A 24,251-nucleotide genomic window follows, 5' to 3' on the forward strand; every position below is an offset into this window, starting at 1 on the left:
TGGCCTCTGCCCCTGCTTGAGAAGCCTGTGGTGGAGACCTTCCTTGTTCCTGTTTTGTGTTTTTCTTCCTTTTTCTGTAGCTTCTATAGACGATATCTTGAGTTAGCCTGACTGGCAGTTTTGCTGTGTGCAGCTGTGGCTTCCTGTGGCCTTACCAGGAGGGTCCCCTTTAGGACAGCAGACTAGTGGATCAGACAGACCTCTTGCCTACCTAGAAATGTGAAACTGTTCCCCTTCCCGCACTGCATCCTCTGGGGGAAATTTTTTCCTCCCCCTCGGTCTTGCCCTCTTCTTATGTGGAGGACACAGCATGCCATGCCTTAGGGTGCAGATTTGTGAGGTGGGGCCAGACTGTGGCAGTTCTGCCATCCGGCCCTCTGTCCTCTCTTACCATCTCTTTGTGTTCAGTCTCTAGCCTTGTTGCCTTCCGCCTGTTGGTTGTGTGTCACCCCCACCCCCAAACTCTGTGGATGACCCCAGGTTACTTACTGTTCAAGGTTACAGCCCGGACTCCCAGAGAGCTTCTGGAGCTGGGAACTTCATCCAGCTGGAAAAGCCATTATTAGCTTTGTGCTCATCTTGGCCTCGGCAAGGCATAGAAAAGTCCTCTTCTGATGATGCCCGGTTTCCTTTCACAAGGCAGCTCTGCAACCACGGATGTCCTGCCTATGATGCTCACTATTGACTGTCAACTTGACAGGATCCAGAACAGCCAAGCGGACAAACCTCTAGGCTTCTCTGTAAGGGAGTTTGTGGAGTAGGTTAATCAAAGTGGGAAGACCCACCCTAACTGTAGGAGACACATTCCGTAAGTTGGGGCCCCAGACTGAATATAAGGAGAAGAGGAGCTGAACACCACATTTACCTCTCTGCTTCCCGACTGTAGATGCAGTGTACCTCTAGCTTCCTCTTGCTCCTGCCTTGTGCCTTCCTGCTAGGATTGTGATCTCTTGAACTGTAACAAAATCACTTCTTCCATCCTGGAGTTGCTTCTTGTCTGATATTTGACCAAGGCTATGAGAAAAGTAATTAACATACCAGCCCCCTTCCCCCAATCGTTAGCATCTGTGTGGGTAGTGTCTCACTGGCTGTCTTTCAGATTACTGGGTCCTGGAGGGTATGAGCAAGGTTAGTGGTGCCAGAGGGCTGGGAGACATCGCAAAAGGACAGAGAGCTAGCTGAAGAAGAAATGAGAGGTGGGGGAGGGCAAAGGCCCGACTGAGTGCAAGTCAGGAAGAATAGAGCTCATAGTGTCGGCAGAAATGGGCCTTGTCAGTTGGTTCTCTTAGTGCAGGGGTCTCTGCCTGGCACTGCTATGATTTGGTGAGGAGACATTTCACATTAACTAAGCCAGCTGAGCTTCCTCTGAGAAGCCTGGGTCTTCAGTTGGTGAAGTGAATGATTTCATTGTTTTGTGTGAGATTGTTGGAGCCTTCCTTTCTGGTGCAAGTGGAGATGCTTTTGTGGAATTACAAGGAGCCCCCAGAAAGGCTACCACACCTGGTGAAACTTCCAGCATTCATGGGCTAGTGTCTCTCATCAGGGATGAGCTACTTGGCCAAAGTGACAGGACTACCCGTGGGAATCATGTTAGTGTGCTTTCTGCCCTGGAACCTATGTCCCGAAGTGCAGTGGGTCCAACCCCTCAGATTCTACGGAACTCATTGTTATCTGAAAGCCAGGGTGAGAGGGCCTATGGCCAGGAAAAGGAGTAGGCATGGCTGGGATAAAAAGAGGCATGCAGTGTTGCTCTTTCCCACCTCCCAGATATTAAATAGAAACTATGACATGATTGACAGTTTTTTATGAAGGGAAGAAAGAGTTGTTTACTTTTAAAGATATCTTCAGGGAGGTCAGAGGGCAAAGGCTGTTCCAAGGGGCTGCCTCCTGCAGCCAGGCAAGTTTGCTTGAGTTCTCATGCCATTGATTCCATGCGTAACTTTCAATGCCTTGTTTAGGGAGTCCTATTGGAGGTTTGAAACCAGCCAGAGGCAAGACTTAACCATGAGTGCTGGCTGGCACATGCTGCAGGACTGTTTTCCCAGGAAAGCTGGTTTTTGAACACTTGCCAGGATGACAGGGTCATGGGAGCTCTCCTTGGGAGCTCTCCTTGTCATAGTAAAATGCTTCACCAAGCTGCTCACAGAGGCAGGGAAAACACCCAGCCTATGGCTCCTGGGGTGGCATCCTGGTGACTATGTCTGCTGGAATGGATCATTCTCTAAGTGTCAAACTTCAGTGTCCTGTGCACTCACAGGAAAGCCCCAAAAGAGAATGGCTCCCACTTGTGTCCAGTCTGGAACTTTCTGTGGGAACCCAGCTTCTCTGTTTTGTCACATGGGCCTGTGCAGAGTGAGTGCTGGAAATCCACCAGGTGGCACGGGAGCCTCAAAAACCCGGAATAGGACCTGAGAAATGTCTTGTGGTTTATTTATTTATTTATCATCACAGGGAAAGTGAATGTTTTTAGAAAGTTAATAGTTACATCCATTTTCACAACTCACCAGGAAGAGGACTCCTTGTGTGGCTTTGGAGCAGTAAACATGTCTGTAGGCCAGGGGGAAGTGTTCTGCCAGGTCCAGCTGTTTTTGTTGGCTTTCACGCTGGGATTCTACCAGCTCATTGGGCCTGGAGTCTGTGGGAATCTCCAGAGTGCTTGATGCTTTGGCTCTTTTCTGCTCTGGGATGTGAGATGTGTTTTGTGCCTGGAAGAGAGAGAACTTTTTTTCCAGAGACAAGAGGTGGGCCAAAGGGAAATCAGGCGTTAATGAGAACTGAGTCTTTCTCAGGTCTGACTAGTTACTTCTATCCTTCAGGGATATATTTTTGGCTGACAGACTGCTGGCTTTGGTCAGCAATGTGGATTTGACCTGGACATGGCTGGGGTAACACCAGGGGCAGAAGGTGTTGAGTGTGATTTTATATTCCTCTGGTAACATCTCTTCCCCATCCTGTTGAGATAAAGAAAGGCTTCATTTAACCTCCAAGTTAGTGGACTTTAAGGTGTTCTTTTGCTACTTTCCCTGTTTACAAAATGGTTTATTTTAAAATTATGCTCATTATGTGTATGTATGTGCACATAAGTGGAGGCGCCCAGAGACTCAAGAGGCTTTGAATCCCCCATGGAGCTGGAGTCATAGGCTGTTGTGAGCTGTCTGGTGTGGGTAGTGGGACCTGACCTTGGGTTCTCTGCAGGAGCAGCATGTTCTTTTAACTGTTGACCCAGCTCTCCAGTCCCTTACTTCCCTTTTGAACAAGTCAGCCTCTGGCTCCCTTCCCCTTCTCCTGTACTGGGGATGGAACCCAGGACCTCACCCACGCTGAGCACAGACTGTCACTGAGCTAACCTCTCAGCCCAGTCCTCTTTAAAACAAATAGACATTTAAAAGCAATGTAATAACATTAATATGGCCAATGAGAGGAAATTATGATTTGGGGAGGCTTTATATTAGAAAGAAAAGAAGTTATTGTGATACTGGGGTTTATGAGAAGAGCTGGGTAAGTCAGGCTTGGGTGCACATCCCTCCCTGGTTAATTTAGTTGAATAGCTTTGAGGAAAATGTGGCTTAGCTTTCATGCACTTCAATTTCCTCATATGTAGCAGGGCTTTCTTTTCAGACTATCTTTGGACTGCCCAGCCTGCAAACAATGACCAAGAGACTTAGTGATTATGAAAGCTTGGCCTTGATTTAGGCTTTTTTCCCAACTAGCTCTTATAACCTAATTAACCCATATATTTTTAATCTATATTCTAGCACATGGCTTGGTTACCTCTTCTTAATACAGTACACCCAACTTGCTCCGAGTCTGCTGGTGAAATCATGCACTTAGATTCCTCCCAGTTTCTCTCTCTTTACCTGGAAGTCCTGCCTATTCTCTCCTGCCCAGCTATTGGCTGTTCAGCTTTTTATTACAGCGATCAGAGCAGCATATCTTCACAACACTCATAGGGAGAAACAGAGGTCATAGATTGTTTGGCAGTTGAAGTTTAGGCCTTGACTCTCCTGTGCCCCCCCCCCCCGCCCCCATCACCCTGAGAGATGCTTCTGTTGACAGCCTGTGACACTAAAAGGTGGTAGAACCTTTAAGACGTACAGACGTCTTTAGGTCATTGTGGGCGTGCCTGAAGGAGATGTTGGGACTTTGGTGTGTGCCTCACCCTCCTTTCCCCTCTCTCCCTGTCACCCTGAGGTGAGAAAATTTCACTCTTGCCATGATGTACTGAGCCTCTGCTACAGGTCCAAAGCAGAAGAAATAACCATGAACTAATAAATTAGTATGAAACCACGAGCCCCAAACAAAACCTTTTCTTTTATTAAGGGGATTGATTATCTCAGGTATTTTGTTTCAGTGACAGAAAGCTATTACAAAAGTTCTCCCATCTGAAGGATTTGGGACCATCTTGTGTACAGGGCACAATACAGTTGTTAATTACTGCTGTCATAACATAAGAGGGAATTGAGAATTTGTGAAAGGGAACCAGCCACTTTAGGCTGAGGTGTTAAGAGGTGATGGGCCTGAAGGTGGCTGTGGCTGGCCTAGGGAGAAGGCTCCCTGTGCTCACAGTGGGAAGCAAGTGTGGCTGGAGGAGGAGGGGTGGCACATGGCTGGTAGCTGGTGGTTGGACTGATGTTATAGGATGGGCTGGCCTTCCCCTAGGCTTCTCTAAACCCTAGGTCCCAGTGAGTGCCGGGACCCCAGAGGACAGCAGCCATGCTTATATGTGACCCTTCTTGCATCTTCTCCTGCTGTTGTACTGGCTGCTGACCACAAAGCAGGTGGTGTCCTGCAGGAATTCACAGCTGTTCCAGGTAACAGGGCAATGACACTATGTTCAAAGGACATTGTTCCACAACAGCACCTCATCTTTGCTCAGACACTACTGGGTGTCCAGGGAGACACTCTTCTGAGGGATAAAGGCTGAGGTCAGTACCTTCACCAGAGTGTAGCACACTGTAAGCAAAGTACATCTGTTTTCTGAGAGAATCCAGAAAATACAGCTGGAGTGGCCCAGGTTGTCTAGATGTCCTGGTATCACTCCCAGACACCTAGCTATTGCCTCATAGATCCCCTAATTGTGTCTTGGACTTTCACTGGCAAACAGCAGCAGCTTTGGAAGTTTTCCATGTTGAAGTATGCTGCTTAATATTTTCGTCAAAACTCTGTCTGTGCTATAAAGGTCATGGTCATAACAGCACAGGATTGCGTACTTCGTTTATAAGCCTGTCCAGAGCATTTCTGTGGCTTCCATTCACTGAGGGTTGTAAGCAGCAGAGTGAGTGAATTTCATCACCATGAGATCAGAGTGAGTAAATTTCATCACCATGAAATCAGGCTTTATGGCTCAGTAACTGTTCCTCCTGGGTTGGTTCCTCAAAATGGGATGCAGGACCTGCTGTGTCTTGCTGGGAGAGAAAGGTCAGTCTTGCCCCATTCTGCATCACTAAAACTCACCTTTTCTCCTCTCAAGTGCACTGAAGGGAATACTGTGTTCTAGAGATTGTAGCAGAGTCCTTCTGTGTTTGCTTAGGTCATGGAGTTGGTCCTCCAAGATTGGCAGGTAGAGAGATTATGCCAGGGGGCTGCAGGGATGTGTAGCTCATTGTCCTGCTCCTGTATGATTCTCATTTAATGTTCACTTGCTGTACTCATTTATATATTCATTTAATAAATATTTACTGAGTTTCTTTCTTTCATGACCTGGCCTTATTATAAATTTGAGCAGAAGGCAATGAATAAGATTCAAAGCTATGTCTAAGCAGTCCTTGTACTCTAGTTGGACAGATAATACTAAAGAGTGTTTGTTTCATGAGCCTGGAGAGCCAGAGTCAGTGTGGGAAATAGACAAACCATCCATTCTCAATTTGTTGTTTCCTAAACACAACACACACCAGCCAATATCTTCCATCCTTGGGCTAACATCCGGAATGACTGGGAGGGAAAGAAGCTTTCAGTATTAGGCATGAACAAACAAAAAACAAAACAAAACAAAAAACAAAACAAGAAAACCGGCACACACCTGTAATTCTAGCATATATGAGGAGAAACAGGAGGTGGAGAGTTCCAAGCCAGGCTAGGCTATATAGAGCGTTTTGGGTAAGCCTGGGCTATGAGGTCCTATCTCAAAGCAATGACAACAACACCCAACTTTGATTGAAAGAAAAGTAAATACAACTTCCTCTTCGCCTCCCTCTGAACTCTCTGTTTCCTGTTTAGAGCTCATCTCAGACTCTCAGGCTGGGGGTGGAGGGTGAAGTTACATTGTGTGACTTGAGGCAAGTGTCAGGTTGATTACTGCACTTGTAATAGGGTTGTGTCTACCATAGGAAGGGCTTGCTATAAGGATAGTCCACAGTCCTTTCTGCTGCCTCAGGGCTGCAGGGTAAAGGCTGGGTTTCAACACCGTTGGTCAGTGGGCATGGCACTCTAGCCTCCGTCTCCCTCAGCACTGTCAGAGCATAAACTCTAGAGCTGTGAAAACAGAGCTGACAGAAAGGGCCCGGATTTGCTCATGCATTACTGATCACAGCTGCTTTTTTAGCATTGGGCAAGCGTCTCAAAAGAGTGCCTCTGGGCCTTAGATTCTGTGCCTTTGGCCTTGGAGTGTTCTTTCATTGTTAACTTAGGGAAAGGGTAGGCAGAGTACCACTGAATGCCGCCTTTGTCCTCTTTAAAGCTTCTGATGAGAAAAGATGGACGCCCTCAAGGGGCCCTGTACTGAGCTGGGCAGGAGTGGCCAGCAGCTGGGCCAATAGCAGGGTAGACAGCCATCAGGCTCATTTGGGAGCCTTTGCAGGACTGCTTCAGAAGAAACAAAGGGCTCCTTGAACTCTGCCTGAGATGGGGCTGCATTTTCACTCTGCTGAGGCTTCCCACAGGCCTCTTGTTCAGCTCAGTCTTTCTTGAGGCCTTCTGGATAGGGAACTGTGGTTTCCAGCGGCTTTGAGGGCTCGAAGCAGGGTTTCCCTGGGGCTGCTTGCAACCTGGCTCTGCTCTATTTGGAGCATCTTGGTGAAATTCAGAGGGCAGGCATGTGGCCCCTGGTAGCTTCCCTCAGCCCAGAAAAAGGGGATCTTTGTTTTCCTGCTTACTGTAGCTTTTTGAGTCAGTTCTTTTTATTGTAAATAATTGATCAGTATCAGACAATGTACAGAAAAAGGTGGAAATGACTGGGTATCCATTTTCCATGTACAAGTTTGATGAGAAAAGGTATTAGGGTAGCCACAAGTTTATTTCTGTTCCCTGCTCTGCTTTTCTCCTCTTCTGCCCCCACAGTGGGGCAGCTTTCCTATTCAGTTCTTTTGGCTTCCTGCCTCCTTCCCCTCCCCTCCCCTCCCCTCCCTCTCTCCCTCCCTCCTTTCCTCTTTCTTTGTCTTCCTTCTTTTCTTCCTCCCTTCCTTCCTTTCTTTCTTTCTTTCTTTCTTTCTTTCTTTCTTTCTTTCTTTCTTTCTTTCTTTCTCTTTTTTTGGCTTTTCAAGACAAGGTTTCTCTGTGTAGCCTTGCCTGTCCTGGAAATCACTCTGGAGACCAGGCTGCCTTCGAACTCACAGAGATCTGCCTGCCTCTGCCTCTCTAGTGCTGGGATTAAAGGTGTGTGCCACCAACGCCCGTTTATTATTTTGGTTTGGTTTTGTGTTTTTGTTTTTTGCTCCTTGTCTTCCTTCCTTGTCTTCCTTCCTTGTCTTCCTTCCTTCCTTCCTTCCTTCCTTCCTTCCTTCCTTCCTTCTTTCCTTCCTTCCTTCCCTCCCTCCCCCCTCCTTCCCTCCCTCTCTCCTTCCCTTCCTTCCTTTCTTCTTTCCCTTCGTTTTTTGAGACAAGGTTTTTCTGTGTGGTCCTGGCTGTCCTGGAACGAACTCTGTAGACCAAGCTGGTCTCAAATTCAGAGATCCACCTAGCTCTGCCTCCCAATTGCTGGAATTAAAGGCGTGCGCCAACTCCATCCGGCTACTCCTTGCTTTCTTGGAGTTCAGTATCATGGCCTATGATTAGTCAAGGGCTATGATTATGAAAGAATCATGAATTAACTCTGAGTCAACCTAACTTGTTATCTTTTGATCAGCTGGCTAAATGTTGTAACCTGGTGAAGGATTCTTACATCATGTAGATATAGGGGTGTGTATGTGTGTGTTGTCAATTTGTCATTTGTGCCCAGTCAGTGCTTGGCACAGATCTCTGCCTGTCAACTCTGTGTACAGGCAAGGTAGTCATCTTTCTGTTGCTTTCTCTTCCCAGTCACTATGGCTTCATAATTTGGCACCTGTCCCACCAAGGTCTAAGCACTTGACTGGAAGAGAGTTTCTTGGTGCTTCTTTGGCTTCTGCTGATAGAGAAAACTGGGAGCCTCCTTTTCTCTTGCCAGAAGACTTTCTTTAAAAACCCGTGTTATAATTTAAGAAAAGCAGTGAGTGAGAGAAAGATGCCATGAGGCAGGATTCAAGCAGAGTTTTTTTTTTTTTTTTTTTTTTTTTTTTTTTTAATTAGGGAAAGGGATCATAAAATGGGGAAGGCGGGGCAGCCTCTCTGGGATAGGAGCAGTGGGAGAGAGGAAAGAGGATGGGGGGGAGGGGGGAGGAGGGGAGAGAGGAACCGACAGACAGAGAGAGGGAGAGAATGAAAGAGAGAGAAAGGATGGGAGGTGGGCAGGGCCCTTTTTAAAAGGGAACATAGTGAATGTTCACAGAAGGTGCACTCACTTGTGGCTACAGCTGAGGGCATGTCCTGTCAGAACCCCAAGGACAGGCCAGCACAGATGCCTGAATACTAACAGCCTACTTCTGCCTTTATTTATTTATTTATTTATTTATTTATTTATTTATTTATTTATTTATATCCTGGAAACCAACATTCTCAGAAGTCTGGGGAACATGACCTCTCAGAAACTAAAATGGCTGTGAGGGCAGCCTTAGCAATGTGGCTGACCATGCACAAATGTTGAACACATTTCTGTCTTGCCATGCTGCAAATTTACCTGCTCTACTCCTGCACTGACAGCACCAGTAGTCTGCGACTTGCTTGCCCCTCTCTGCATTATGTTGTACTGTGGCTCTTCCTTGTATCTAATGGCCTTCTCTGTGCTGTAGGGAGCTTCTGGAGACCACGTGCCGCCTGGCCAACACGCTGAAGAGGCATGGAGTGCACCGAGGGGACCGTGTGGCCATATACATGCCTGTGTCCCCCCTAGCTGTGGCGGCAATGCTGGCCTGTGCCAGGATTGGAGCTATCCACACAGTGGTGTTTGCTGGCTTCAGTGCAGAGTCCTTGGCTGGGAGGATCAATGATGGTGAGCATGGGTGGGCATGGGAGGAGCTCAGGCGTCCCCAGGCCTTGTTTTTGTTTGATGAGCCAACACACCCCTACCCATGGTTCATGAGACAGTCTTCTCAGTGGTCTCCAACTTGAAATTTACTAGCCTCAGTTTCTTGGGCTGGGATTAACAACATTTTACCCATCAAACACAACTGAAATTTCCATTTTATTTTATATTCTATTAGTTTATTGAATATTCATTAACTTCCATAGTTTTTAAATGGATTTCATGACAAAATCACATGAAATTAAGATGAGGAATCATAGCTGTCTATAGCATGTGGTTATTTGGTGTCAGGGTACTGGGGAAGTTTCCAGAGCCTGAGGACCTCTGAATGAACAGTATGGGAGTGCTTGGCTGATCACGAGGCTCAGGAGGGCCCCTCCTAGAGCTGTTCCTCAGGGTTGTCCACTGAGGAGAACCTGTGCCTCCAGTCATCTAGGAGCTGACCCTGGGAAGCGCCGTTGATGGTAGGCTGTAGGGCAGGGAAGAGGAGTCCAAACTGGATTCCAGAGCTTTCCTCACAGGAGGACATGGACAGCAGTGTAGGACCCAGGATCGGTATCAGGGTAACCATATGTATTGCTGATTTACACCTTGTCTCCTGAGAGTGGCTGGGTGAAGACTGCTGCATGGGGTAACTTCCTAGCACCTGAGATAGGTGCTTGGTACAGAGATTTAAGGCCCTGGGGTATTAGTTATTTTTTGTATCACTGTAATCAAATAACTGATTAAAAAAAAAACCCAACACCTTAAGTAAGGAAGGGCTTATTTTGGTTTGGTTTTTAAAGCGTTCAGTCCATTTTGCTTGACTCCATTAATTCTGTGCCGACAGTGAGGGAGAGTGTTATGGTGGTAGGGCCATCAAGCAAAGGCTGCTCACCTCATAGCAGACAGAAGACAGAGAAGACACTGTGTGTGTGTGTGTGTGTGTGTGTGTGTGTGTGTGTGTGTGTGCAGGATACAACTTTCAACTTCATGCCCCAGGTAACCCACTTACTGTAGCTGGGTTCTACTCCTAAAGTTTCTAGAACCTCTCAAAATATCGCCATCAGCTTGGGAGCCTGTGAGAGACACATGAAATCCAATCCATAACACCCAGGAGTGTGGGGAACCCCTGCAGGCAACACCACTGCAGAGTATTTATTTACTCTAGACTCTTACACAGGGCAGATGGAAAATTGATACACGTATGGGATTCTGTTGGGTTATCCCCTTAAGATAGTGTGAAGGGTATTCTCTCAGAACCATGCTGTTTCTCACACTCTGCCCTGGGCCTCAGTTAGCTTGGCTGTAGAAGTGTGGACTTCCAGGGTTAATTCTGGATGGGTCTTTGAACAGAAGGATGTGACAGAGGAGTGCTACCCTGAAGGCAAGGCTGGGCTACAACTCCTGGCACCCACCTGGAAGGGGTGGTTCTATTTTCTGGACAGCAAAGGGCCTTGGCCTATAGAAGTCACTGGCAGGGCTGCCTACGGGGCAGCCTTGGGACTTGGTCTACATCTCTTGGTGTTTCTCTGCCACAGTGGTTACACAAGTCAATGTGAGCATCCCTCACTTGGGGAAAGCTCCTGGGGCAGGTGAGAGGGTAGAAGCCTGGCTGGGAAACTGACTATATGTTGGTTTGTGGAGGAATAGTTTAGTCTCAAGATAATTTGTTTCTGGTTCTTTCCCAGTCATCCTCAGAGTTGAGGAAAGATAAGGATTTCTATGTGATACCCAGAGCTTCCACAGCAAGCAGACCCTTACTTTTTCTGTGGGTTCTTTTACTCTATTGGACTCCTCTGTCCCACCCTTAGGCCTGGAATATCCAGCTACAAGTCAGATTGGGGTATGAGGGTCCATACTGATCAGACAGTCTGTGTTGTGTTCCTTAGCCAAGTGCAAGGTTGTTATCACCTTCAACCAAGGACTCCGGGGAGGGCGTGTGGTGGAGCTGAAGAAAATAGTGGATGAAGCTGTGAAGAACTGCCCAACAGTCCAGCACGTCCTGGTGGCTCACAGGACAGATGCCAAGGTTCACATGGGGAATCTGGACATCCCCCTTGAGCAGGTGGGTTTATTTACCTCATGTGGTACAGTGTGGGGCGAGATTATTATTAGATCACTTGGGTCTGGGAATTGTTAGGCTCTTAGTCTGGGTTTCCTAGAGGTGCCCAGCCCCCACCTCCTCTTCCTCTACCCAGAAGTGGGAGTGGAACCCAGCATTTTGCATATGCTGAGTAGGAGTTCAAACACCAAGCTAAGCAGCCAGCCTCAATCCATTTTTTTGAGTCTTTGCATTTGAAATTGACCGAGAATGTAAACTTTGAGAGCCCTGATTTCAGCTAGGAAAATGGTCCTCTCCAGGGGCCTAATTGAGGGGAGTGACTAAATGCCTTGACCCTTGATGTGCTTCTGTCCCTTCCAGGAGATGGCCAATGAGGCCCCTGTGTGTGCCCCTGAAAGCATGAACAGTGAAGACATGCTCTTCATGCTCTACACCTCTGGGAGCACTGGGTCACCCAAGGGACTCGTTCATACTCAGGCGGGCTATTTACTGTATGCTGCCATGACGCACAAGGTAGGAACCCAGGGGAAAAGAGTGAAGGATGGCCCCTGCTATGCCTCTGGCAGATTCTGGGTAGGGCAAGGAAGAACTACACTGATGGCTAGAATTCTTGCAGCCACAGGCTTGTGGTACTGATGTTTTTGCTTTTAGCATGCTTATGAGCAGGCTGCAGTGAATTATGGTGCAGTAGAGCCAATGTGTGACAAAGAAGAGCCGGACTGCATCTGAGCTTGCTGTGGCCCAGCAACCCCTCTGCCCTGCTCAAGCTCCTTCTGCTGGAGGTGTGGGGGATGGAGCCCTCGTAGATCCCCTTTCGTTTTTGACTTCATGAGCTCCTTACACATGTATCTGACAACAGTATTGTAAACAGAAAGGATACAAACAGCAGGGCCTTACCAGGGCTGGGGTGGTAGAATACATGCTTAGTATGCACAAAGCCTGGCTCCATCTCCAGGACTGCAGAATACCAAAGCCAAGCCAAACCAGTCCTGTCTTGCTAAATAGATGAGTACATTTACTATTGTATATTGAAATAGCTATTTTTTTCCACTCAGAAGTTCATAGTTTATCGTTTTCTTCTGATTTTTACTTTTTGTTTGCTTGAAGGTTTTTTGTTTTATTTTATTTTATTATTATTTTTTTTGTACAACATGGTTTGATCATGTTTTTCCCCTCCCCAATTCTTACGGGATCTTCCCCACCTTCCTAACCAACCAGCTTTATGCTCTCTCTTTTAAACAAAGAAATAAAAGTAAAACCTCCCACAAAACAAAAATAAAAACAAAAAACAAAACTAAGAAACACACAAAAACCTCCACAAAAACAAAAATGGAAGCAAACAAGTATAACACCAATACGAAAAAAAAAAAAAACAAAAACAAAACAAAAAATCCACAAAAATATCAAGTTCATATTATATTTGTCAACTATGCGTGGGCATAGGGCCTTCCCTGGAGTATGGCTGATATACCCAGTGACACTCTGTTGGAAAAACTGATTTTTCCCTTTGCCAGTGAATATCAATTGCAGTAATGTTTTTGTTAGGGGTGAGAGACCATAGGAAATGGCACTATGTAAGTGTGGCCTTGTTGGGGTAGATATGGCTTTGTTGGAGGAAGTGTGCCACTAGGGATAGCTTTAGGCCTCAGAAGCTCAAGCCAGCTCTCTTCCTGCCGCCTGCAGATCCAGATGTAGGACTCTCAGCTACCTCTCCAGCACCATGTCTGCTTGCATGCCGCCATGCTTCCCACCATGACGATAATGAACTAAACCTCTAAACTGTAAGTCAGCCCCAATTAAGTAATTTCCTTTATCAGAATTGCCATGGTCATGGTGTCTCTTCACAGCAATAAAACCCTATCTAAGACAGACCCTATATCTGCCTTTCCTCCCAGTGCTGGGAACCTGTGTAGGCCTTATGCATGTTGTCACAGTCTCCATGAGTTCACATTAGCACCAGTGTTGTGTCTGGAAGACATTATCTCCTCTGGCTCTTACAATCTTTGCTTTGTTTTTTACGATAGAATCTTACTCTGCAGCCCAGACTGACCTCAAACCTGTGTCATCCTTCTACTCCAGTTTTCCAAGAGCTGGGATTATAGGCATGTATCAACAAGCCTGGTTTACCACTAACCCTAAAAAGAAAAGAAAAAAATTTGAGTCTCTAAAACAATTGAGGATTCTTATTATTACTCATTTCAAAAGTAAAAGTAGGATTAAAAACACCTTTATAAAGAAATTTGAATTACTAAGTGGAAATTGCACAACAGTGGGCCACCCTTTAGGCATATGAAAATGCAGATCACACTTTTATTCCAATAAATGTATATAGAAAGTGTTGATGGGTAGAGGACTGTGGTTTAACAAGGGGTCCCTAGTTGCCTCAGAGAGTAGCTGATACCTTCCAGCTAGGATAGAGTTTCTAGGTTCTACTGGTGGGCTGAATGCTCTATTCCTAAAGGTAATCTCAGCCATGACTAGTGACAATTGCAAAGTGAACTATATGGTCAGGTGACCTGGAAACCCATGTCTCTGTGAGCAGGGCTTAGACATTGTTCTGGCAGGTAGTAACTTTCCTTGGCTTGGTCTGTGCTATCATGAGGTCAGGGTTCGAGCCAGGCTTCCAGAGAGAGCCTTGAGTCCCAAGAAAATCTTGGATGGTGTCTTAGTCATTGTTCTATTGCTGTGAAGAGACACCATGACCAAGGCAATTCTTATAAAAGAAAACACTTAATTGGGTACTTGCTTACAGTTTCAGAGTATAGTACGTAATCATTATGGTGGCATGAAGGCAGGCATGATGCTGGAGAAGTAGCTGAGAGTTCTAAATCCTGATTCATAGGCAGAGAGATAGACTTGATCTGGCGAGGGCTCTTGAAACATTAAAGTCCATCCCCAATGGCACACTTTCCCCAGTAAGGCCATACCTCCTAATCCTTCTAATCCTATCAAAGAGTTCTACTCCTGGTTACTAAGCATTTAAATATATGAGCCTGAGGGGGCCATTCTCATTAAAACAACCACATTTCACTCCCTGGTCCCCATAAGCCTGTAGTCATATGATAATGCCAAAGTGCATTCAGTCAACTTCAAAGGTCCCCATAGTATATCATAGTCTCAACACTGTTTAAAAGTCCAAGATCTCTGAGACACATGGCAATATCTTAATTATAGCGCCCCCCCAAATCAAAATCAAAAAGCAGATCACATACTTCCATCACACAATAGCACAAAATACACATTATCATTCCAAAAAGGAGAAAAAGGAGAATAGTAAGGAAATATTGGACCAAAGCAAGACTGAAATCCAGCAGGGCAAACTCCAAATTCTGTATTTCCATGCCTGATATCAAGGCACTTTTCGGAGCTCCAAATCCTTGCATTTTTGGTGACTGCAATACTCTTCTCTCTTTTGAGCTGCATCTATTTCTCGTTAGCAGCTCTCTTTGGCAGGTATCCCATCTCTGGCAACTCCCACATCTTGGGAGCTCTAACACAATCCAGGCTTCACTTTCACAGCTTCATGCAATGGCCTCTCTCAACCCCCATCCAGGAACATCCCTGACACACCCCTGGCCTCAGCACCTTTCCTTAGCTGGATGGAGAGTCCACAACCCATTTCTTGTATCCTTGACTCTAAAGCCAGCATCATATGGGTGGCCAAAGTTGACAAATTCTGCTGCTTGCTGGCACTATAACTTGACCCCTTCTTTCAATTACATTTGTATCAGTTTTCTGTTGTTGATGGTTCCCTTTGCTGCTTAATTCCTTTTCACAATTTGGAAGCCTATCTGGGTGGGGTCTTGCCCTGAGGTTCCCACTCTATTCTATTTAGCATCAGGCTTTTCTTTAAAGTTTATCTCCTTGAGCATAGGATTTAGCTCCAACATCACCCTTCCAGGTACTTTTTCTCCTCAAACTGTACATTTTGTATTTCTCTTCATTCATTGCTACTTTTCACTAAACACACACACACACACACACACACACACACACACACACACACACAAACACACACATGAGTGATTAATAACCACACAACAGAGTCAATATTAGGCTGTCTTGAAATCTCCTCTGACAAAGCCATTAATCTGAAACTCACTAATTTAGTCTCAGGTAGATTTTTAGGACAAAAGTAAGAAAGCAGCCATGTTTTTTGCTACAACATCACAAAAATGGTCTCTAGGCCACTTACTAATGTTCTTCCCTCTGAAACTTCTTGAGCTGGGCCCCCACACTTCAAATCACCCTCAGCACTGTCTTTCATGTTCCTACTAGAATTCCCCTTAAACTATACTTAAAACATTCAAGTGCTTTTCTAGTCCAGAGTCCTTGTCTTCCATTTTTCCCCAACAAACAGCATGGTCAGACTGTTATAGCAACATTCCAGTCCCTGGTACCAATTTCTGGCTTAGTGTTACTGTTCTACCGCTATGAAGAGACACCACAACCAAGGAAATTCTTATATATATATATATATATTATATATATATATATATATATATATATATATATGTTTAATTAGGGGCTTGCTTACAGTTTTTTACACTTGGATCCACAAGGGGAGACACACACACACACACACACACACACACAGAGAGAGAGAGAGAGAGTGAGAGAGAGAGAGAGACGGAGAGAGACAGAGAGAGAGAGACAGAGAGAGAGAGAGACAGAGAGAGAGAGAGAGGTTGAGCCTGGTATAGGCTTTTTAAAATCTCCAAGCTTACCCCCAATGACACATTTCCTCCAACAAGGCTACACCTACTCCAACAAGGTTGCATCTCCTAATCCTTCACAAATAGTGTCCTTCCCTGATGGCTACACATTCAAGTACATGGGCCTATTTAGCCATTTTTATTCAAGCTACCACAAAGGGGTACAGAGATAGGGAAGGGAACATCTTTTTTAAATACTTAGTTTTTTTTTTTTTTTTTGCATTGGAAGTAGAGACTTTCAGACTTCTATGGCTAAGAACAAACACAAGTAGGAATGGCAATAGAGAGCTAGAGAGCGTGTCTTTCTGTTCATTTGGTGTTGGAAGCTTTTTCTGTGTCATATGTCACACTCAGGCCTTGGGGTATAAGGAGGTCTGGGGTATTCATAGGAATCTAGGCAACTCTATAACCCACTCTCTGTGTGGCCATGACACACAGCAAAAAGGCTGTTGGAGTAAAAGTTTGTTTCCCCTGCTAGGTGTGCTCAGCTCTGCTCTGATGTGGCTGGTTTAGCTTGTACAAATGCTGAGGCTTTCGTGTCTCTGTGTTCTCAGTGGAAGATGGTCTAGAGTGTCCACACTGGGGCTGCCCTGTGCTCAGATGACAGTGTGTGCTAGGGTCCTTGTTGATGCTTATCATAGTTGAAGGGGTCTTTGTGTATGCTCATGCACAAGGGTACACGTTTTAATATGCATGTATGTGTTCACCTGGGAGGATGTTTACATGTGTATAGATGTATGTGGGTACATACAAATGAGCATATTTGCCCACATGCATGTGATCATATGTTTATGGGTGTTCCCATACTCATGGCTGCGTGCTGATGGTATTGAGACCATTAGGGAAGAAGATGGTTCACTGTGAAGGGTGATAGAGGTATGAATGACATTGGGGCCTGCAATGGAGTGATAGACTTTCCTGGCCTCTTGGCCTTTTGGAGAGTGAATGGACACAGTCCCTGGTTTCCTGTAAGGAACTCTGGGGAAAGAAGTCTCCAGGACAGATGATTTAAATCTGTATTGCATACATACTTTTTTCCCCCGATCTTGAGTGCTTGGGGATTTTAAGATTAGAGCATCCTGATCCCTCCAGAGCATCCTTGATGGCCTGGAGACACAGCTCTACAGGGTCTGGTTGCTCACGATCTCTCACAACTGCCTGCAAACTGCTGACTCCAGGAGAAACTGGCCCTGGTCTGTGGCAGCAGAAACTGGGGGACTTCCCAACCAACAATTGAAAATAGTTTTGTGGGGGACAGGGTCTTCCCTTGGCTGGCCTGGGACTTTCTATGTAGACCAGAGTAGCCTCAAACTCAGAGATTTGTCTGCTTCTGCCTTCCAAGTAGAGGGTCTAAAGCTGTGTGTCATCATGCCCAGCAAAACTCTTTTTTGAGCATACACAAATCCTACCAAAATCCAATCTATGTTCCAATGAGTTACTATAAAGTGAGCATCACTTTGGTGAAGAAATAGAATGTTTATTAGTCTTGCAGAAGCCCCTTCAACAGTCCCATCCTCTATGATGTGATGCATCACTGTCCCACGTTCCTTTCACGGTTCACCCCAAAGCCACATCCCTGGAAATATAGATTTCTGCCCATCGCAGTATTCGGATGTTTTCTTTACCCTGTGGGTTCCCCTTTTCCCCTTTCATTTCCTTGGACTTTGTCTGTGGCAGATAGTTATTTGTCACTGGGTCCTCCTTCAGCAAGGGGAAGCTGATGGTGCTCAATGGGCACTTGTGTTTGATTTTTAAAAAAATTTAAATGTTATAAAAAACAGTGATTTAAGGCAGTTCAGAAATACGCCAGAGTTTTTTTTTTTCTCTTTCTTCTCTTGATGTTGCAGGTTGAACTTAGGGCTTCATGCACGACTCTGCTGCCAATGTACATTCCCACTTCAAGTTGCCACCCCTTAATTGTACAATGAGATGAAATGGCACCACTGGGTGCACAGCTGTTTCAGGACATGGGTCATCTTTAGGTAGCATATAAACACCCGAGTAACTTCTGTAGCTCAACATTTTTTTTTTCTATGCTCATGTACCATGTACTGTTTGGTACTTGCAACGATCATACTGCAGCTGTCTGTGTTGGTGGTTCTGTTGTCTGCTGGGCTCTGTGGGAAACCTCTGCAGCTATCATTCACCTTACTCCTGGCAGCTGTGGTGGCTGTGTCACTGTTACAGGCTGTGTCAAAGTTACAGACTACTGTGCCAATGACTGTGTCTTCGTGGTGGGTAGGAAAAGGGTGACTTGGGGGAGGCAAATGCTTCAGGGTGCTTTTCTGTATCCATAGCTCGTGTTTGACTACCAGCCAGGAGATGTCTTTGGCTGTGTGGCTGACATCGGTTGGATCACAGGACACAGCTATGTGGTGTATGGACCCCTTTGCAATGGAGCTACCACGGTCCTTTTTGAGAGCACCCCAGTTTACCCTGATGCTGGTGAGAACCAATAACTCTGATGAGGCCTGCTCTAAGTAGCGTGGGAGGGATTTCAAAGTCACAGAAGCTTGGAGACTGGGATCTGGCAAGGGAACTGTTCTTGTGCCAAAATGGACACTAGAGATGCTAGGCCTTGAGCCCTGCTAGGTGAACTCCAGCCTAGTGCTGTGTGAGGAAATCAGAGGGAGTTAACCAGGGAGTCATCTCATTTCAAAACTGCCTGTTTCACTTTTACTGCTCCTATATTAGAGGCTGCCTGCTGAGAGCCATCGCTTTAAAATTCTCCATCTTGTGTCTGGACCACCTCACTTGTCTACATCTTGAAGCCTGGGCCAGCTGCCCATCTTTCCCTCCCTCCTCAGCCTCACTGCCCAAGCCTTCAGGACCATACATGGCTTGCAGCTACCCTTGATAAGTTGCACTCACTTTGAAGATATGACCTTATCCTGCTGTCTTTGGTGTTTCTCTCACAATATTCCCAAATATTTGCTTTAATGTAGTCAAATTGCAGAGGCTCTGCTGCTGGCCCTTGCCCTAGCACACCACAGTGTTGGGGCATGAACTTTTTCTTTGATGCCTCTTGGTCCCCCCCAGCTGCACTCAAAAGAGCATATTGGGATGATAGCAGGGATGGAGGGTCGTTGTTTAAATGCAGCTTCAGGGAATAGTATGAGCTATGGAGTTTCAGTATTAAGTGTGTGTTTTCTGGGCACATGGCTGCACACATACCAGTGGCTATGCTGTTACTAAGGGAAGACAAGTCATTTCTTTAGGGCCCACCACTGATCAAAGTTCCATGTCATTTTTTTTTTTTTTTAAACTTGCAGCAATGACGTCTGAAGCTGATCCCTGGATAGCTCACGTGGAATACCTCACGTGATGCTGTCATTCAAGGTTGGGTGTAGGAGCTTCTGCATGCCACCTTGTAATTAGGGGGTTCTCTGGGACCCCATTCTTCAGGGATGGTATTGGCTCCCTTTCTATGATCACATAATAGACCCAGCCCTTTGTAACTCTGAGCTTAGTTTGAATGTGTGTAAAATGGGCCATACTCGGTGGGATCATGGTCTGATCACAACCCTTTTGTAGGTCGCTACTGGGAGACAGTGCAGAGGCTAAAGATCAACCAGTTCTATGGTGCCCCAACAGCTGTCCGGCTGCTACTGAAGTATGGGGATGACTGGGTAAAAAAGTATGACCGCTCCTCCCTGCGAACCCTGGGGTCAGGTGAGCACAGTTCTGTGTGTCTTAGAATGGGCCTGGGGCTCTGCCAGACAGTGCTGAGGGGCACTCCTTTGTGTCAGCAGTGGTTACTCTAAACTGATGGGCAAGGGTTGTGTGCTAATCCTGGGAGCTTTCCTGACAGACACTGAGAAGTCAGGCCACAAAATGCTAGGGCAGAGAACCTCTTTTCAGAGGCTTAAGATCCAGTCAAATGTATAGATGCCAAGAGCCAGGTTGATACAGACTTTCATACATAACACAGATGACTGCTACCTAGGTCAACTATAGAAGACTATAGACTAGAAAGTAGAAGAGAATCTGGAAGACTCCCTCCAGCAACCCCTTGCTGTGACCAGAGAACCAGGAGTTCTCTCAGTGTGTATTCTTATGTTCTGAATTTCATATGGATGGGGTGTTGTCTCAGGTAGCAACAACTTGCTTATTTTCATAGCTTTATGGTATTCCACTGTATAGATATACCACAACTTATCCATTAGGACCTTAAATGCAGTCTCTTTCTGGATGTGATGAGCAAGAATGGCATGAATCTCTCCTTGTGCATGTCCATTTTTTTTCTTTTTGGTCAGGTGCTACTCTCAGTTCTGTGGAATGAATGTCAGGAGTCAAAATTTCAGGTAGTGGGGTAAACATGTTTTTAGCTTTAGTAGATTCTGCCCCTGACAATTGTCCAAAGTAGTTGTATGGGATGAATACTCTCTGAAATATTACAGCAAATGCCCCACTTGCTCCTCAAAAACTCTGTGCCCGATTTCAGGCCTGCACTGTGGGTGATACTCTGGTTCCCCACATGGTGAATGTACCTCATCATAACGCACATTACTCTGATGACTATGGACATGGGAACACAGGCCTTTCCAGGCCTTTTGATGTAACCTCCAGGAAGGTCACTGAGCTGTTCCTCCCTAATAACTTATCCCTTTTGGCTTCAGGTTTTCTTGAAGACTGTTAGTTTTTAATTTTAAAGTTATTCTTGCTTTTGTGTGTGTTCAGTGGGAGAGCCTATCAACCATGAGGCCTGGGAGTGGCTCCACAAGGTCGTGGGTGATGGCAGATGTACCCTGGTGGACACTTGGTGGCAGACCGGTGAGTGTCCCTGAGTGGGGGTTGGAACAGACCTGGGGACTAGCTGGGGACTAGAGGGGCTCATGCATACACAGCACCAGGGTTCATGTTCTCAAGTGACTGTGACGGCGCTCACAAGGCCCATGTCCCTTCAGCGTGCAGCTGTAGAGGAGAAGGCTCAGAGGTACAGCTTGGCTGCTAGGGAATGTATGATGCTTTCCTGAGCCTTGGTTTCCTGTACTTCTTACAGGCTCTGTGTGAGCCCCAGAGTGAGGAGGAAATGAAGTGACACACTAGGGCAAGTGGCCTAAGGCCATGGACTGGCAAGTTTTCAGAGTTCACTCTCCTTCGCAGGCAGAGGCCCTTCCCTGGCTTGTTTCCTTCCTTTTTAACTTTGGTGCAGCCCTGGGAGTCAAGCCCAGGGTTTCTCTTATGCTCAATAGTTTTCTGGCACTGAGCAACCCCTTTCTAAACACAGCCATTTCTGAGGAGACAAGTCCTTTTGTTGGAGGGATCCAGAGTCTAAATTTAAATTTTAGCAGGAATAGGAAGTTTTCCTGTGGCATTTTGTTTCAATTTGTCCCTTTTTGAATATTTGACTCCTTGGGATATTCAGGGGAAGAGGCCACCACTATACAGTAACACAGCTTTTGGAAGTCTGTGTTGCAAGTAGCCAGCATGAGACAGGTTCAAAGATTAGCTCTTGTCTGTGCTGGAAAACTTGAGACAGAGAACTTTTCACAGTGGCCTCATGCGATGCCACCACACATGATGATAGACGCAGGTGCCAGAGAAATGGCCATGCAGGCTACACCATTCATTGTTGTGTGTCAAATAGGTCCCGGCTTCAAGCAGTTCACTTCTTTCATCTTCCTAAGCAAGTAGGTGGCCTTTTCCCGTTCCCTATTTTAAACACAGGTCTGACCCAGTGGGGGGCCTGTTAAACAGAGGGTAGCACCCATGCAGAGCTAAGGGCTCTGCTTGTGCCCACAGTTGAGGGGACTGCAGTCTAAACCTCGATGGGCACATTCTGAAACCTACCCATCCCTGGTTCTCAGGGTTCTCAATTGGTGTCTCTTCATCCTTCCTGCAGAAACTGGTGGCATCTGCATTGCACCTCGGCCCTCAGAAGATGGAGCAGAGATCCTCCCGGGTATGGCCATGAGGCCCTTTTTTGGCATCGTGCCAGCACTCCTGGATGAAAAGGTGTGTGGGGGTCCTGCTGAGGTTTTCTCGTGCACATATGCCTTGCTACTCATCTGGCAAGCCTTCCACACACCTGGCTTTCTGTCCATTGCTGATATGCAGGGTCTGGTCCCTGGATTTAAAGGCCAAGTCCTCACACACTCTCTGTAGCCCCGTCTTAATCAGCACTGCTATGACTGCTGCAAGCAAGGGCCCTCATCAGACTTTGCCAGAGGGAAAGCTCTGGATGGTTCTGTTCAGTGCCTCAGGCCAAACAGTCAGGACTCTGCTAATGGTCAGTTCTTTGCTTTTCTCTCAAAGCTAGCCAGGTCTCTCATGAATGTCTCCCTTCATCTGCAGGGCAATGTCGTGGAGGGTGGCGACGTCTCTGGGGCCCTGTGCATTTCCCAAGCTTGGCCAGGCATGGCAAGGACCATCTATGGTGACCACCAGAGGTTCATAGATGCCTACTTCAGAGCATACCCAGGTGAGCAGCTAGGGTGGATCCCCATACCGTCTCCATGGATTCCTGGAATCATGTTTCCATAGATAAGGGGACTGGTTAAACTCATGGCAGCTGAGTAATGTGATGGCCCTATGGAAGAGAGTCTGGTTCTGAAGGCCCCTCACTTCCCAGACCTTATCTTGACTGGGAGTGGGGTGGATATGCTGAGCCTCTGTAGGGGTCAGAGTGGACATGGGCTTATCCATTAACACATGCTCTGGTGTGGGATGGACATATTGGTATATAATGGGAAAGATGAGTGAAGAAAAATGCCTGGGAAGCTGTTACAAAGGCTGGGTGTTCTCACAGTTTACATTCCTGTTCTTCTCACTTTTCTTTTGGGTCCTGGGTTGGAAGTTGGTATGACTGCCATCATCTTTGCCTTGCTGGAACTAGCAATTTCCAGTCCCGAGGTTACAGGTGATGCTGATATTGAGGTGCATCTCAACTGTGCTAATGTCTGTTTTCTGCTCTCTGGATGTTTGCAGTCTTGACATCAGTCATCGGATGTAGTCTCAGTAGTCACTTGCCCTCTCTTTAGGGTACAGCCTGGCATCATTTAGAGAGGTGGTTTTACATTAGTTACTGGAGGGAGATCACAGGGCAAGAACAACCGAGCCACCTTGGGAGTTGGCTTCCAGAGTGGGGCTGGACCATGGACTGTGCTGGGGCTGGTTCAGAGTCCTTGGCACTGAGTCCCCCACTATGTTGTAGGTTATTACTTCACTGGAGATGGAGCTCACCGGACTGAGGGTGGCTATTACCAGATCACAGGGCGCATGGATGATGTCATCAACATCAGTGGTCACCGCCTGGGGACCGCAGAGATTGAGGATGCAATGGTAAACTCAGCCTATTTTTTTACTTTGCTTGGCACTATAATGATGCCTCTGCTGACCTCAGAGTCAGAGTGGGACTGTACACCCCAAGTAACCTCAGGGCTGTTTGTCCTCTGTTGTGCACAGGCTGACCACCCTGCTGTTCCAGAAACTGCTGTCATTGGGTACCCTCATGACATCAAGGGAGAGGGTAAGTGTCCCCTTCTCTCTACTCTGGAGATTCATGCCCAACAGGATACCCCAGTAGAAGAAGCAACAGGTCTCTGAGGACGCAGTGATAGGCCCTTATGGGCCATACTATTACCTTCCTGGTGAGGAAACTGAGCAAGGTAAGCATTAAGGGTCTGAGCTATGAAATGCCCAGATTTGCTGACCTTAGGGACACTAAGCCACAAAAAGCCATGACCTATTTGGCCCCTGGCTGAGCCTGGAAAGTCTCTGCTGTTCCTAGTATCTCCTGGTCTTTCTTTCTTTCTTTCTTTCTTTCTTTCTTTCTTTCTTTCTTTCTTTCTTTCTTTCTTTCTCCTTCCCTCCCTCCTCTCTCCCTCCATCTCTCCCTCTCTCTTTCTTTTTCTTTCTACATTCCAATCCCAGTTCCCCCTCCCTCCTCTCCTCAGGGCCTTCACTCCCCCCATCCCTCCTTCTATCTGCTCCTCACAGAGGGTAAGGTCTCCCCTAGAATGCAACTAAGTCTGCCCTCTCACTTCCTTGAAGCAGGACCAAGCCCTGCCCCCTCCATGTCTAGGCTGAGTAAGGTTTCTCTTCATAGAGAATGGGCTCCTCAAAATAGTTTATGCAATATAATTAGATCTTGGTCCCACTGCCATTGGCCTCACACTGCACAAGCCATTGTTACCTGTATTCAGGGGTCCTAATTGAGTCCTATGCTGGCTCCCCA

At 46.5% G+C, this 24,251-nt stretch overlaps 1 protein-coding gene across 1 annotated transcript in view; it reads left to right on the top strand.

Annotated features, from left to right (window-relative positions):
• The window catches only part of Acss1 (acyl-CoA synthetase short chain family member 1), a 47,947-nt gene that overhangs the window by 16,635 nt on the left and 7,061 nt on the right, over positions 1–24,251 (top strand). The window contains exons 3-12 of the mRNA XM_027421563.2: positions 9,081–9,280; positions 11,185–11,360; positions 11,718–11,870; positions 18,370–18,517; positions 19,607–19,744; positions 20,753–20,845; positions 21,918–22,030; positions 22,370–22,496; positions 23,229–23,356; positions 23,480–23,543. Coding sequence (XP_027277364.1) covers positions 9,081–9,280; positions 11,185–11,360; positions 11,718–11,870; positions 18,370–18,517; positions 19,607–19,744; positions 20,753–20,845; positions 21,918–22,030; positions 22,370–22,496; positions 23,229–23,356; positions 23,480–23,543 — 1,340 coding nt within the window. The remainder of the gene's footprint in view (positions 1–9,080; positions 9,281–11,184; positions 11,361–11,717; positions 11,871–18,369; positions 18,518–19,606; positions 19,745–20,752; positions 20,846–21,917; positions 22,031–22,369; positions 22,497–23,228; positions 23,357–23,479; positions 23,544–24,251) is intronic.

Source organism: Cricetulus griseus, chromosome 6 (assembly GCF_003668045.3).
Source record: "Cricetulus griseus strain 17A/GY chromosome 6, alternate assembly CriGri-PICRH-1.0, whole genome shotgun sequence".
Taxonomy (NCBI): Eukaryota; Metazoa; Chordata; class Mammalia; order Rodentia; family Cricetidae; genus Cricetulus; species Cricetulus griseus.